This window comes from Podarcis erhardii, assembly GCF_964252035.2.
Source record: "Podarcis erhardii genome assembly, chromosome: 13".
In the NCBI taxonomy this organism is placed as follows: domain Eukaryota; kingdom Metazoa; phylum Chordata; class Lepidosauria; order Squamata; family Lacertidae; genus Podarcis; species Podarcis erhardii.
Window position 1 is genome coordinate 2802231 of NC_138502.1, and position 16267 is coordinate 2818497.

At 50.6% G+C, this 16267-nt stretch overlaps 1 protein-coding gene across 2 annotated transcripts; it reads right to left on the reverse strand.

Moving 5' to 3' along the window:
• Nucleotides 1-860: 860 nt before the first annotated feature.
• On the reverse strand, nucleotides 861-15224 carry EIF5A (eukaryotic translation initiation factor 5A). 2 transcript variants are annotated; one of them, XM_081835792.1, is made up of 6 exons: nucleotides 15078-15224; nucleotides 8463-8649; nucleotides 5466-5570; nucleotides 4536-4667; nucleotides 2400-2473; nucleotides 861-2235 (listed from the first exon to the last, which is right to left on the reverse strand). In XM_081835792.1, the coding sequence occupies exons 2-5, from the start codon at nucleotides 8625-8627 to the stop codon at nucleotides 2411-2413; spliced, it is 465 nt and encodes a 154-aa protein (XP_081691918.1). In that variant the 5' UTR covers nucleotides 8628-8649; nucleotides 15078-15224; the 3' UTR covers nucleotides 861-2235; nucleotides 2400-2410. The 2 variants fall into 2 exon arrangements, with proteins under 2 accessions (XP_081691918.1, XP_081691917.1); XM_081835791.1 differs by having other exon boundaries at nucleotides 8463-8652; nucleotides 15078-15188.
• Nucleotides 15225-16267: the final 1043 nt, after the last annotated feature.

Below are 16267 nucleotides of genomic sequence, written 5' to 3' on the forward strand. Positions count from 1 at the left end.
GGAGTTGGCTTCTGAGAATTGCCCTGTCGTCACAGTCATCAAAAACAAATATCCCACTACAGTGGTGCCTCGCAAGACGAAATTAATCCGTTCCGTGAGGCTCTTCGTCTAGCGGGTTTTTCGTCTTGCGAAGCAAGCCCATTGACAGCTTAGCGGATTAGCGCTATTAGCGGTTTAGCAGCTTTTAGCGGATCAGCTGATAAGCGGCTTATCAGCGAATCAGCTGATAAACGGTTTAGCGGCTTAGGAAAAGGGGGGGAAACCCGCAAGACATTTCATCTTGCGAAGCAAGCCCATAGGGAAATTCGTTTTGCGAAGCGCCTCCAAAACGGAAAACCCTTTCATCTAGCGGGTTTTCCGTCTTGCGAGGCGTTCGTCTTGCGGGGCACCACTGTAGTTTGTTGAACAAAAATCCTATGAAACTCTCAATGCAGGAGGGGAAACCTCATGGGTCAGGACAAAAGAGTGGCACATATCTTTATGAAACCTGCTCCACATTTTTATATAGTAAATGGTGTAAAAAAAAGGAAAAAACACACAGAACTGAAAATTAATTTAAAAATTTGTATCCCCCACTTCTTCGCCTCATCTATCACCTGTCCCTGCAGTGAGTGCAGAGTCTTAAGCTTCCATGAGCTTCCTCTCTGGGGAATGTTGATCAGCTACCGGCCCCAGGAAGAGGCTGCCACCCAGTTGCAAATGATGGTACATTGCATTCTAGAGGGTTAGACTGGATGACCCTCGGGGTCCCTTCCCACTCTGCAATTCTATGATAACGCAGTAGTTTTACTGAACCTGCCGGTAACGTAACCCCCACCCCGGTCCCTTACAAATTACACACACACACAGCCAGAAAAGGGTTTTTCATATTAAACTTGTTTTTTTTATTGAGGTTGATTAACAAATGTGTTGGATTAACAGGGGGAGAGGGAGGAGGAGGCCACAGCGCTGACCTGTGAACAGCAGAGGGGAGTAAATATGAACCAAGGAAATGGGCAGCGGGTGGGGTGGGGGCTAGTTTGTTACCTACCCCAGAAGACCCCCTTACCCTGAACAGCTCGTAGGTGGGGATGCGCAGTTACCCAGCCTGGGGGAAAGGGCTTGAGGCGGAAGGGGGGGGGGCGTGCTAGAGACTTTCTAGCTAGCTCCAAGGACAGAAGGGAGGCAGCGACAGCACTGGTTGCCAGGGAAAAGGGGGGGGTGTCCTTGAACATGATTGACAGGGATCAGAGCCCAGGTGGGATGAGGGCGAGGAGCAAAAAAAAGTGTCTCATTCGCCAGGCAGCCGCGAGTGGGTTTCTCCTCCCATTTCAGGGGGGGGGGGGCAGAGTTCCATGCCTTTGGCAGGAACACCGGCTTCCCCCCACTTCCAGATCTGGGATGGGGGGGGGGCTCCTGTGCTCTAGAAGGGAAGGGGTTAAAGAAGGGAGTTTGAAGCAAGCTCAGCAACTAGAGCAGTGATCCCGCCGCCGCCGCCCCCACAAAAAGACCACATTTAATGGGTTAACCTCCAAAGCACAAGAAAGGATGCCGTCCCAAAAGAATTTACCGAATTGCCGCACCCACCACTATGCGGGGGGGGGGGCCGCGTCCCCTTCCCACATTGCCTCAACAGAAAACGCTCACGAGAACAAACACATTTGACAGGGTTAAGAGTGCGACTCTTCGCAATTCGCAACAGTAATTTTTTTCTAATTTTTGCTCCGTTTTTCTGGGGGAAAAGGCAGCTCCCTCCTCAGCGCCGCCACCAATCTTAACAGAAAGCATTAAAACTTGAGAGAGAAAAAAATCAACAAGAGTCTCCTGCAATTTCCCCCCCTCCTTCTAGCCGTTTAAATATTATTCTTTTTTTTCTTCCTTTTTTTAAGTGCAAATTCTCAACTTCTCTTGCCAGAAAACAACTGTAGTGTTACTAGCACCCGAGAGAGGGGAGGGGGACTGGGAGGACCGGGGCGAGAGGGGGACCAAAACAAGTGAAATCATAACAAAAGGAATACAATTAAGCGTCCTGCTTTTCTGCTTTTAAAAAGACCACAAAAAAGTTTCTTTTCCTTTGTTTTAATTCAAAAGGGAGTGAGTGGGTATGGGAGGGTTTTGCTTTTTTGTCCTTTTTTTGCTTTTTAGAGGAGGGGGGGGAAGAAAAAAAAAAGAGAGAGATTTGGGTGGTTTGGAGCCAAATCTGACAGTCTGCGGGTTGCGATCCTCTCTGGTTCATAACAAGTTGAAACTGCTGCCCTGCAAGGTGGGAGAAAAAGAAGAGAAGTTGGTGACAGGGGTTGGTGACAGTGGCAGGAAGGCAAGAGATGACTCCTCTCCCATCTCTCGCAAAAAAGCCTTGCACGTTTCCCTTCATCTTGAGCGAGCAGGACAGCATCCTTCCGACCTGGGTCTGCACTCACCTGTGGTTCCTTTATTTAGCCATGGCCTTGATAGCAACTGCAGCTTCCTCAGTCATTGCAGACAGTACGGTGATCTGAGGAGGGAGGAAGCAAGCAAGAATCAAGAGCTTAGAAGGGAAGGAGGGCTCTTAAAGATATGTAATCACTTGAAAGAAACAATTAGGCCTAGGATTAAAATGGAATTAAGTTTACAAATAAGAAAATATACGATAAGGAAAGTTATGTAATATGATTAGGAGTGTGATATGGTTTTTTGAAACACTGATATTGGAAACTGCTACGTATAATTACTAAGAAATTCGGATGGAAGAGATTTGAGGAAGTCAAATACTATGTTTTTGAAGATGGATGGTACTTAATTTTAATTAAGTGGCAATACAGTGGTGCCTCGCAAGACGAAAAGAATCCGTTCCGCGAGTCTCTTCGTCTAGCGGTTTTTTCGTCTTGCGAAGCAACCCTATTAGTGGCTTAGCGGCTTAGAAAAAGGGAGAAAAAAGCGGAAAAAAACGCAAGACTCGCAAAACGTTTTCATCTTGCGAAGCAAGCCCATAGGGAAATTCGTCTTGCGAAGCGCCTCAAAAAACGGAAAACCCTTTCGTCTAGCGGGTTTTCCATCTTGCGAGGCATTCGTCTTGCGGGGCACCACTGTATGTTGTATGTATCTTTTTTATTTTTTCTCTTTTTCTCCTATTTTTTGTTTGTCTTTATTATTATTCATGTCTTCTTTTTTATTATATTTACCTACTGAAAATAATAAATATTATTGGGGGGGGGAGGAGGGCTCTTGCCAATGGCCCCCTCTAGTCCACCATCCTGTTCTCACAGTGGCCAACCAGATGATCATTATGGGAAACCCACAAGCGGGATCCGGGTGCAAGAACAGCCCTCCCTCCTCCTGCTGTTCTCAGCAACCGATGTTCAGAAGCATCGCTGCCTCCCGACTGTGGAAGCAGAGCCCAGCATCCGGGTTCTGCTTGAAGACCTCCGGCGAAGGAGAGCTTGCCAAGGCCACCAGTATCGTACGTAAGAAGCTGTTTTCTACTGAGTCACACCGGTCTGCCTAGCTCGGGGACACCTGCTCTGACTGGCAGCAACGGCTCTCCAGGGTTTCAGGCAGAGAAATATATAATAATAGTAATAATTTATTATTTATACCCCGCCCATCTGGCTGAGTTTCCCCAGCCACTCTGGGCGGCTCCCAATTGAGTGTTAAAAACAATACAGCATTAAATATTAAAAAACTTCCCTAAACAGGGCTGCCTGCAGATGTCTTTTAAAAACAGGATAGCTGCTTATTTCCTTCACATCTGGAGGGCATTCCACAGGGCGGGCGCCACCACCAAGAAGGCCCTGTGCCTGGTTCCCGAAACCTCACTTCTCGCAGGGAGGGAACCGCCAGAAGGCCCTCGGAGCTGGACCTCAGTGTCCAGGCTGAACGATGGGGGTGGAGACGCTCCTTCAGGTATACAGGAAAGGTCTTTTCCCACCTGAAGATGCCGCTGGGACCTTCTGCAAGGGAAGCAGGTGCTCTGAGCTGCAGAGTGACGCCAGGTCCTGCCGTCTGAAGCAGCACAAGCAACCTGCTCTGCTGTCCAACACCCCACTGTGCAGCTGAGGACCAGTGCCCTGTTTCCCCTCCTCCTTCCTTATCCCATCTCCAACATCCTCCAAGACACAGCAGCGGTGGGGCATTTGGCCTTACGCACACTCAGATCAACGCCAGGCACGATCTCTCTCCTTCTCCACTCCACCCGCAGGAAAATCTTCCCACCTGGTGGCTGGGAACCCCAGGCAAGGCCACCTATGGCCCTGGGCACCTCAACTTTGCAACTTCCTCCCTAACAAAGCTTAATTTGTTCCCACTGCTGCTTATGTTACACCGGGCGGGAAAACATGGTGCTTCCAGAATTTTAAGGCTTATGGAATCATTTCTGCATCTGGCTGGGATTGGAATTTGGTATTCTGCCTTGTTTTTACCCTGCTTTTCAAGTCGTCACCATGCTTTGCCATCCCAGGCCTCTCTGGGCTAAGGAACGCTGCTGTTAAATACACCCCCCCCAATCACTTGGGCCAAGGGAGGGAGGCCGGCAGCAGCAGCAGGCCTCTTCCCCTCCGGCCTCTGACGTGTTCTCTTACCAGGATTTCTTCGCCACAGTCATATTTCTGTTCAATCTCCTTGCCCAGGTCTCCCTCGGGAAGGCGTAGATCCTCCCGGACTTCCCCGCTGTCCTGGAGCAGGGAGAGGTACCCATCCTGGATCCCAATAAGCTGGAGGAAAGGAAGGTAGGAGGGCAGAACAGTCAGCGCTGAGCTATCGGGCCACCCTCCTGACTTAAAAAACTCACTGAAGTAGCATTTTGGCAACAGGATGGGGCCTTTTCACTGGTGGCTCCCTGCTTGCAGGATGCTCTCCCCAGGGAGGCTGGCCCAGCGCCATCATTGTGTATCTTCAGGCACCAGGCAAAAGAATTCCTCTTTAACTGCCCATATGGCCTTTTAGAGTGTTTGAGATATTTTAGTGAATTTCACTCTCCCCCCAGGTTTTAATGCAAGAAGTTTTTTAAAGCTGCTTTGAGTTGCCATGGCGGAAAAGCAACTACTGATTTTAACAGACAATAATAACCTGTTCCTTTTCACCTTGGCATGGAAAGGAAGGAGTGTCTGTTCCTCCAGCTGCCTTGGCCTGCCACCTTTTTGAAACCACCCCAAGTTTGTAACAGCAGATGATTTGTCAGGGAACAAAGAGACAAAACTAACAGTCCCTGGGGCACATCCAGCGGTAGCAAGAATCATATATGAATGCTCAAAACTGAGGGAGAGGGCCCAAAAGAGCTAAAAAGATTTTTCTGGAAGGGCAGAAGCCTGTCTCCATTGCCCACCGCAGCTGGAAGGGCCACTTGGCCTATCCTTGCTATAGCAGCCACCGCTAGCAGTCTACCCAGCAGTCTACCCAGTTTGCAAGCCAGGCAGGCCATAGCGGGTGTACACCAACCCTCTCCTTTCGGGATTCCCAGCTCTGAAGTGGGGGGGGGGAGGGGAGAACCCCACCCAGCTCCACCCACCTACCTGGAAGTCATTTCTCTTAATGTTGGGCACATCCATGTTGTGGGTGGAAGGGCAGATATCTTCATATTTTTTCCCGGTGAAGATGTCTATGCCAACAAGGTGCACCTACAGTGGGGGTGGAGAGGAAGACAGGATGTTAACAGGGACGCATTAAAAAAACAACACAGCACCCAGGTGTTCCTGCAGGAGAAGGCCGGAGGAAACAGGCAAGGACCTTGTTCTGTCTCAGGAAGGGAGGCCAGCCCCCTTCTCAACAGATGCAGAGGCAGACACAGGCACAAACGCACCCAGTCTGGGACTGGGGGGCACGCTTTGGCCCACTGCAACCAGATGCCTTGGCACCCCACTGGCACCGTATCTGCCTCCGCTCGACCTGGACTCTCTGTGCCTCGCACACCAGTCTCCTTGTCAAGCTGCGAACTCCCTCAACAGCTAGGCCCCGCCTCCCCCTCTTTCCCTTTCCTTCCTTCCTTCTCTCTCTTTCTCCCTCTCTCCAGTTTCCACATTAGGGTAGCAGTATGGTGTGGGTTATTTATACACTCAATATTTACCTTTTTTTTTTAAAGAAACAAATAAATCAGGAATACCAACAGCCACGTTTTGCAGTCTCTTCTCCAGTGGCCTTTCACCTTTAACTTTTCGGGTTATCTAATTCAGAGGCTGAACTTCCACAAAGTTCAAAGCATTACTTTAACACCCACTCCCCTTTTTTTTGTTTCTATTTCTAGTCCATCTAAGCCATCCTTTCTCAACCTTGGGTCCCCAGATGTTGTTGAACTACAACTCCCATCAGCCCTAGCTAGCAAGGCCAGAGTTCAGGGATGATGGGAGTCATAGTCCAACAACATCTGGGGATCCACAGGTTGAGAACCGCTGACTGGGGCAGGGGGAGATTCAAACAGGTACTAAAGTGATTATCCCACAAAAGGTTGCCCCCAAGAACCTGATTAGCCCCAGACACCAAGAGGTCAGTCCACGGAAACACGCCTTGCATCCTAAAGTGTCCAGGTATCATCCAGACAGTCTCCAAAAGCCATCAGAATGCATCGCCTACCGGTGACTTAACAATACCACTGGCGTGAAAGCAGGTCTTTTGGCTCTTCACAGGAGAGGAGAATACAGCCTCAGTAGACAGACTGAAAAACTCTGGGTACTTTTGTACACCACTTAGCCAGGGTTCCTCAACATGGTGCCCTCCAGATGTCTGGGGCTACAACTACTGTTGCCAACAGAGCTCAAGAGATTAAACATGTATGTTGCCTTGCATTTTTGGCAAAAAAGCAGGCCTCTCAGCGCATTCTAAAGCAAGTCGTTCCTTGAGGCTAAGGGCTGGAAAACGATCTCAGGAGATAGAGAAGCTAAATGGCAGCATGCCTCAGAGGTCAGGTGGCTGAAAGGTGACCAGCGCAGGCGACGGAGGAGAGAGCAATGCTTTGCAGACCCAAGAAGCCTCACACAACATTTTCATTCCACCTTGCGCCTTACTTTTCAGCATTTCATATTGCAAACTGCCTTGAACTCACTGGAAGAAAGGCTGTTTATAAATGTAGACAATGATCTCAGCCAGGAAGGGCTGCATGCAATGGAGAAGAGAACAACAAGTGGTTCAAATTGTGCCAGGGCAGAAAGAGAGACAGACACAGGGAGAGGAAGTAAAGAACTAACCCTCTGGCTCCAGGCTTATTGTCTAAGCCCAGCACCTTCTCCAGACCTGGTGCCCTCCTGGCATTTTTTGCGCTATGTACCCCATCTTCTAAGACAGTGACTTTTTCAGGTCACTGCCCCCTTGGTTCCACAAACTCATCCCCAGTGCCCCCTACTCTATAAAAAGCATTATTTGGAATAGCAGTTTGCACCACCCACTAAGGAAGATAATAACACGATAAAATTTAAAACCAGAACAATTAATTGCACATTTATTCAAAAGCCAACTTAAACTATTTAGCTTAATTCAACAAAACTGATTAACCTGATTTGGTAATGCCAGCTTTTCAAAGTCAGGAGAGTCCATTACCCCTCCAGCAACCCCCTGCCTCTTAGCACCCCTCTGGGCTGGTACCGCCCACTCTGGGAACCAATGTACTAAGGGGAGGCAGCAAGGACCAGGTGTCAGAACCCATTCAATTTTGATGTTCCTCCTCCTTAAAAGCCAGCTGATTTAACATGCTTTGCTTGCTCATGGGCAACTGCCCAGATGCACAGCATAAAAGGCAAGCTGGAGGACTACAGTAAAACTACTACACGGGTCCAGGGTTTGAAATTAGCCAGGCACATTTTGCACCTGGCTATCGGCCACTAGTGACCGAGTGAATATGGACGGTCTGTGTCACCATTAAGAGAAAGAGGTAGGGACTGGCCAATATATATCTGGACTGTGCCTGGATCAAGGGACTGCTCTTTTTTTAAGTTCTCGTTCTTAACTAGCTCAAGGTTTGTCATCTGAACTAACCGGATGTTTAAATAGGAATCAATCACTGTCAGTCCACCATTTGAAAAATGAGACTCAAGAACTGCCTTGCCCCCAAATGGCAAGCAGACATTCCATTTTGGCGACTGTAACCTCAATTTAAGGAGCAATTTAGTCCCTAGCTTATATATCTGAGTTTCTAACATTGTTGCACGTGAACATGCACAAACACCTGCTGGAGTACCAAGCATAGGGTTGCCATATTTCAAAAAGTGAAAATCTGGACACAAAAGATGTTGAGGGTTTTGGGCTTTTTTGCCAAAGATGTTGAGTTGAAGTTTTTAAGCTATTTTTTAGGGGAAACGCCTAAAAAATCAACACACGGGCTGCCGTACATCAGGGTTTCCCCACGCATTTTAGTCAATTCTCAGAAATCCCGCCAAGACACCATTTTCGATGGATGAATTCCGGCTGTGTCTGGGAAATTCCGGACGTATGGCAGCCCTATACAAGCAAATTCACACCAAGAGCTGTCCCCAAAGAGGACCATGAAGGCAAACCAGCCGCCGTGGGCGACGAGGTACACTCACTTTGGCATGACCGTGCTTGCCGGTCTTGGAAGTGGACATCTCCACAATCTTGCAGGGACGCCCTTTGAGCACCACAAAGCCGTTCTTGCGGAGAGCGGAGCACTGCATGGGGAAGGTCGCGGAGGCCCCGGCATCGCCGGTCTCGAAGTCTAGGTCATCAGCCATGGTGGAACAGATGTTATGGAAACTGCTGGGGGCATTGGGGAAGAGAGAAAGAGAAGGAAGAAAGGTTAGGCAAACTCATCAGCATCATCTTGCAAAATAAAAAGGCTTGGGTTGGTGCTGCCGATCCATTGTTCATCTTTAGCCCAGGACGATTTCTCATCTTTATGCCGGAGTGAGTCAGGGTGGGGCAAAGCCTGGCTAACCACAGGCATCATGGATGAGGTAGGCGCAGTTCACGTGATCACCCTGTGCATGTATAGAATTCGGCATCGAACGGTGCTCACAGCAGGAATCCATAAAAAGTAGGTACAGATCGATTCCCGGAGGATGAGGCAACAATGGCTACTGACCCTGACGGCTTGGCTCTGCCTCCAAAGTTAGGAAGCAGCAAAGTTTCTCAATACCAGTTGCTGGATATGCAGGGAAGAGAATGTCATTGCCTTGCGCTCTAGTCTTGCTTGTGGACTTCCCACTGGGAAATCTACTTGGTCACTGCAAGAAAAGAATTGCTGGGCTACAAGGGCCCCCTTTCGGCCTTATTCCAGCTGCAGGCTCTTCTGATGCCCTTGCTGGAAAATGTCTAAAACTTAAGTATAGGGTCAAGGATTTCTGGTTGCTTAGCTATGTTAGCAAAGTGACTCGCATCCCTGAATTAAAATTTCTGAAAACTCACGACAACCAGGAATGGATTTTTGTGTGGCAGGGCTGTAAGCTCAGTTCAGTTCCAAGACTTGGAACAAATTCCTGGGTTCAGAATTCTAACTCTTTTTTAAAGATTTTTTCTTTTGCACCCAGTTCTAATTGGCAGATTTCTAGGTTCTATTCAAAAGAAACAGTTCCTGAAGTTAGCCTACATCAAAGAATATCGCATCCCAAGAACCCCACCTTCTTTTTACTCAGGTTCTGACTGTGGAGAGGAAATACACGGCCACTGCCTCTGAAGTGTCACAGAAGCAGCACTCAGGTCCCATTCAGCTACCAAGGCTTATACACAAAGCCCCTAACGTGCCCCCCCCCAAATAAAAATCTTTCATGGCAAAAAGTCTTAACTGTTTTTTGAGTCGACAAAATATCCAGTGGCGATGAATTCCACAGGTTAACCACTTGCCGTGTAAAACACTTTAGCTTGTCAATATCATGCCGGCCAAGTCGTTTCATTAAATGAGCCAGTTCTCAGTTAACAACGCTCTAGGCAAGAGGAGAAGTACAGGCTGATAGCTGCTCTCTAGTTATAAGCATGGCCATAATGCTCCACACTTAAGTCACCGCCAGCTTATGGGGGGGGGGAGCGAGGAAGCGCTTGCATGCCTGCAGTCCTAGGCAGACAAACGCACGCCTCAGCATGAGAACCAAGGCGGTACGGCCGACAGGATTAAGGGAGTCCAAAAATCCAGCTGTCTGGCTCTGCAAAGGGGGGAGTTTGCACTCCAGGAAGTCCAGAGCTCTGCTTGCAATCTCTGCGTGCCAAGAGGAAGCTGCCATGGCAGCAGCGGTGGAACTAATCCAGAGTTTCCAGTGTTGTGCAAGGCGGGCACCTAAGAATCTAATGCCTGCTCATGGGAATTTGACATTTTTCCAGCACTGCGCGCAACCAAGTCAATTCTCACCTGTGACAAGGACTTAGCTGCCTCGCAATAGCCCTGTTTCTGTGCTGCTCATGTGTAGTGCATTTGGGGGTTCGTGTGGGAGCAGGGCCACGCTTTTGGTCTGGCCCCCCCCCCAATCACACCAGCTTCGTTCACCAATTTCTCTTCCCACGTTGCCTTCTGTAAAGGAACCCTTGACGCCTGAGCTGCTGGTTGTGTTTAAGAGTTCTGCACGACTCGGCGTCCCAACTGCACGGAGGCCGCCCATTAATTCAAGCATGTGGAATGCGCAACTGCTGAAATAAGCTGGTGTGATGTCCGGGGCAGGGGCCCCACTCCCAAGCAAATTCCAAAACTGCCCAGCACACATACCTTTTGGCCTGGGAAGCCACAAGTTATTTTGGCAAAGGTTCAGCGGAGGGAGGGAGAGAGAGAGCGAGCAATGGAAGTGACCAGTTTCTGTGCCTTGACAGTAAAACTACACCAGATTATGAGCATCACACTCTGAAAGATGTGCTGCCCCCTAAACTAATGCTGAGCCAAAGGCAGAGATGAGGAAAAGCGAGAAACGCACCTGCCTTGGAGAACAATCAAAGCTGCCTGTTCATCCTCCCTGGCGCCACTTCGAAACTTACCTGGACTAGTTGTTTAGTGCATTTTTATGGAAATTTAGCATAGCTTAAAAGAAAGAAATCAAAAGCGCCAGAAGTGAGTATTGAGTCTGAAGGTGTTCTGCTAGCCTTTCCCTAATGCAAGTCATTACAAAATGAAGGGTTTAAGATCTTGGGATGCAAAGTAATTTAGGGCTGGGGTGGGGAGAGGGGAAGAGAAAGCTTTATTTGAGAAAAAGACCATTTGTGTTCTCTGTATAATGAAAAAGCTTCACTTGTTGGGGCTTGCAAGTGAGACCCTTAAGCCCCAAGGACTGCGATGAGCAGTAAGTCTATTCCGGAGTTTTGCCTTCCATTTAAAAACAAATAAAACTCACAGCAATGGCTTCAGCATGCAGATGCCCACCCGCCAGGTTTAAAAGGTCCTGAGTAGATACTCCAGGTAGAGCTCAGCAACGCACATTAACATCCCAATCCCTGCTAAGGGGAAGGACCCCTCAGCAACTATGGAAAGGACTGAGGCTCGCACACACTCCCCCCCCCGCAGCTGCCAAGGCTCCCCAAATTACCAACTCTCACTCTGGGGATGCCTCTCAGTGGGCCACGAGATCCCTGACAAAGGCCGGGCCTCGCCTCATTTCGTGCAGGCACATGGCTCCCAAGTCGTCCGGAACCCTCCCCATCTTACATCAGAGCTGGAAAAACTAGATTGGATTCCCGAGGAGGTGCTGCTGGCTCACCCTAGCGTTAAGACAAAGCGGAGCAGAGGCGGTGGCGGTGGCGGCTGCAGCCACAGCTGCTCCGCTCAGCTACTACATGGCCGCCTGGCACTCCCTCCCAGGCCGGGAGGAGCATGTCGGTTCATTTACCCTCTCCAGAGATCTGCTGAGCTCGTTTTAGTTCCAGCCGCCGCCACTGCCACCCCACCTCCTCCTCATCTAAAAACCGCTTCTGACCTGCGCTACGCTCCAATAATTGATTAGGACAACAGTTAACTGCAACAGCTTAAGCGGCATGACATGTCCCTTTGCAGGCGGCAACGGGGTGCACCCGCGAGGTCACCACGTGCTTCCGATTTTTGTCTGCCGCCGCCGTGAGGAGCAGTGAGAAAGAGGGAGGGAGCTGCAGAGAAAGGCAGGAAGTTTTAGCCCCGCTTCGCAAGTGATCAGGCAGAGAGGCCCTCCGTGCCACATGTTTGGAGGGAGACTCCCTCTCTTCCTGCCAACACCAAGCATGATTCAGCTAAGCTGCCACTGCAGAGAGCGCCACACGTGGCCAAGGAAGGGGGAAAAGGGAGGGGGGAAAGGATTACCACAGCATTTGGATGGAAGAAATACCCTTTACATTTACAGGCAGTGCCTCTGCACCCCCTCCCTCCCCCATTTCAGAGCTACCTTAAGATTCCATGGGGAAACACCCCCCAGCAAAATATGGGGAATTCAGTCACTGCATTTCTCATGTAAGGGCCAAATTCCTAGCAATTCTTGCCATACGGTTCCCAGTCACCTAGCACAGATTCAGCGGTAACGCAGCTGCTGCAGGAAAGGCCTCTTTCAGTCACAGTCATTCACACCCAGCCCAGGGTCCCCGTTAGTCAATGGAAGCCCAGCCACTGCTCTCACCTCTGCCATCCTGAAGGGGGGTCAGAAGCCGTGCCCAGGGGGGAAACGAGGTGCTATGGTGAATGGGATCCCAGCCTCTACACCAGCGAAGCAGGAGATACCACCAGTATGGCTGGTATTCCAAAGGAACATGTAGCTTCGTATCACCTTTCTGCCTCTCCTTGCATGGGAACAAGTTTGGAAGTTGCAACCCTGGACTCATCTCCCTGCCTCCCCTGCTTTCCAGGCAGCTTGGCCTGCTACTTGAAAGTCTTCAAGCCATGCCGAAACCAGCTGGGGAGACCAACCCAGCTCCATCCCTCCCAGCCAGGAGAGAAGGATCTTCTCCCTCCCAACTTCTTAACCATAAATGAGTTTGCCTACTTTCTCCAACAAAACTGCAAAGTTGGTTCATGGGATTCAGGAGCTTTAAAATACATTAGCTATACCCTCATGCATTCAGTAATATATTTATAACCACTATGGAGCTATGCCACCACTCTTCACCCTCTCCCCACCTACAAGGGGGGGGGGGGATTCATCGCAACAGCTCCTTCCTCAACCTATGCTAACTTTCTCTGTGGCCTTTTGAACGGTGGGGTGTTTTTGTTACTATGGCATGTATTTTTGTGCTTTTATACTGTAAACTGCCCTGTGAGCCTCAGGTGAAGGGTGGTATAGAAATCTGATAAATTTAAAAATATATCCCAGGTTCCATACTTAAAGGCCCAAACTTCAGTGTCAGGGGGTTTCTCACTCCATTGTCAGGTCCTGCAGGGCTACTCTCCTCAGTAAACTGAGGGCAAGGGGGTGAAGACACCGCCAGCAACTCTTTCATGCATCAACCCAAAGGGTAGTCGTATGCATCAACCACTCCAAAGCTCACTCCCCAAGGAACCAGCCTGCCAGGAACACCAGACAGCATGTCTATGAGATCCCCAACTGCCATCTTCCTGCCCCAGCACTGATCCTCCAAACCAGACCTTAAACCCCACTCCAGCTGGAAGTCAATCCTTTCTGCTAACCTGCTGCAGTTTCTCAACCCACACAGGCACCACTCCCTTCCTTCATCAAGCCCTAACTGGGGCCAGCCCTTGCCTGAGGGTGGGGAATCATCTAATTCTCCCCCAACAGCTAACCTTAAGCCCCTTCCACTGCCTCATCTAGTGAAATGATTCCCAATCAAAATAAATATAAAAAAAAACACCTTAGAGACCAAGTAAGTTTGTTCTTCGTATAAGCTTTCGTGTGCATGCACACCTCTGTGGGCAATTCCAGCTCTCTCTACCAAAACCTTACTTCGATACCTACCAGCCATCTCCCTAAGCCGTAAACTGGGGCAGAGCTGGTGACCCTAAGCAAAAATGTCAATTCTCTGGGGGAGAAACGTCCTCTAGGTCTGTGAGGGATATTCCCACCACACCCATCTCTCCTACCTTCCCAAGTTCAGCTGAGGACAAGCCTCCCCTTGCAGAGTGCGGGAACCTCAGAGCCCCTTCCCCTCCCCTAAAGGCAGCCCTGACCCCCCTTGTTGAAACAGATCCCACCCCCACCTGCGTCCTCAAAGGCCTCCTTTCCCACAATACCAAAGCCAGCAGGGCGGAAAGCCCCTAGAACAGGGAGTGGACTTCATATAGGAGCCACACACCCCAAAGAAAAAAAACCCCCTTCTTTCTTTCAACTCCCGCTCAGCCCTCACTCCCCAAACCAATGCCTTCTGGTGCAGGACCCCAAAATGTAACCCTGGGCAACTGCAGGAGGCGACCCCCCCCCTCAAAGGCCCTTCCCTGATCCCTCCCCAAATCAAAGGGGGATCCAACCCCTTCCCTTCCTTTTCATCTTTAATAGGTAGTATTTTAGTGTTTTGTTGGAAGCTGCCCAGAGTGGCTGGGGAGACCCAGCCAGATGGGCTTGCTATAAATAATAAATTATTATTATTATTATTATTATTATTATTATTATTATTATTATTATTATTATTCCTTCCTGCCAGTCCCAACGCAAGAGCTAAAGGAGCCCCCCCAAACCTCAAGTTATACAGTCCAGCCGCAAACCCCAATTACCAGGAGGCTAACACTCCTCCCCCCCCGTATGTTTCTTTAAAAGGTCTTAGGGAGCCCCCCCCATATGAAAAAGCAACACCAGGCCTCATCCTGTCCCAATGGGCACCCCCTTTCCTCCCCACCCCCCACCCCCTGTGTAACCCAAAGGAGACCCCAGTCCAAGGTAGGCCTCGGGCGGGCCTGACTCCCCCCCCCCCGTCTCCCGCTCCGTGAGTCAGCCCAGGAGAGGGGCCCGGCCTGGCCTCCCAAGCGCAGGCCTGCCTGGGCCTCATCCTGCACGCGACACGGGGGGGGGGCGCCAGGCTCTGCTCCTCCCCCCCCCCCCGCCGCCCCCCCCGCTCTCTCTCTCTCTCTCTCTCTGAGGAGAATGAGGGGGGGGAGGGGAGGGTGCGCGCGGCACCTCGTTCCGTGAGGGGGGAAAGGGAGCCACGCGGCTGAGGCGGCGGCGGCGGCGGCGCCGGTCGGTGAGGCTTCCCCTTCCCTCCCCTCCCCTCCCCTCCCCTCCCCCCCCTCGCTCCGCGCCGCGTCGCAACGGCCGCCGCGCGCGCGCGCGCACACACACACACTCTCCCGCGCGCACCAAACTCACCCGCCCGCGAGCTCAACCGCCGCCGCCGCCGCCTGCTGCAACCCAGCCCGCAGTGCGCACGCGCACTTATCGCCTCCTCTCGCCCTTTCCCCCCCCCTCCCTCCCGCCTCTTCTCGCGCTGTCGCTTTCCTCTCTCCCCCCCCCCTCTCCTTTTGCCGCACGCGCACTGGGAGGAAACGCGCCCCAAAAAAAAAAAAAAGCGAAGGTGGCCGCAATGGGTTGGGAAGGAAAGGAGGCGGAGCCTCGTCTTCCGACGCCGTACTGCGCCTGCGCTGTAGGTAAGCGCCGGGGCGCCGGAGCGGCTCTGAGCGTGCGCGTCTGAAGGGGCGAAGGAGGCTACGCATGCTCGCGAGGCGACCGGCCGTGTGGGGTTCTACTGCGCATGTGCATTTGGGTGGGAAAAGAACCACACGTCCGGCTTCATCGTTTGGGACTGAGCTTATGCAAGCGCGCAAGCGCACAGAAACTGAGTTCCTCCTCCTCCCCCCCATTTGTTTTCCAATGCGCATGCGCCAGTAGTCCTTGCCCGTCCGGTTTGAGTTGCGCCTGAAATCCCAACGAGACTTGCTTCCCTACCGAGGAAATGTTTGTAGATGCGCATGCGCGTCTGCTCCGCATGGGTTCCGGCCGCCTCTCCTGCGCTCGCTTGCCGAAACTCTCAGACCATAGAGTGCGCGCGCGAGGGGGAGCAGAGCGGCACGCCCGAGCCCTTTGGCCTTTTTTTTTAGCCTCCCACGCGGTCTTCGGCGGCCATCTTGGCCGAGAGGTTGTCCGCCATGGTTACCAAGGCAACCGCGGGTTGCAACCATTCAAATGTGCCCATTCTAAAAGGTGGAGAAATCAATAAAAGAGCGAAAACTTCATATCGGCCACCCGCCATTCCCAACAACCAGAGCTCCTAGTTTAATAACATTGTAATTTGGTTAGGATAACTATGCTATGTTTTCCTTCAGTGAAATGGTCATTTGCTAGGTCTGAGGCCATAACTCACATTTGCCATCTTTTTTCTCGCTTAAGTTCTTTTTATTGATTATAGATTGGTAATTATTGTGGCTGATAAGTGTGAACTGCTTAATTATGATTTGCTGATGTTTAACTTTACTGTTTACTATTAGATTCTGCTGAATTGTTGAATGTTGCTTTCATATAAGTTATTTATTTTAAAAGTTATTGTGGCTTTTATATTGGAT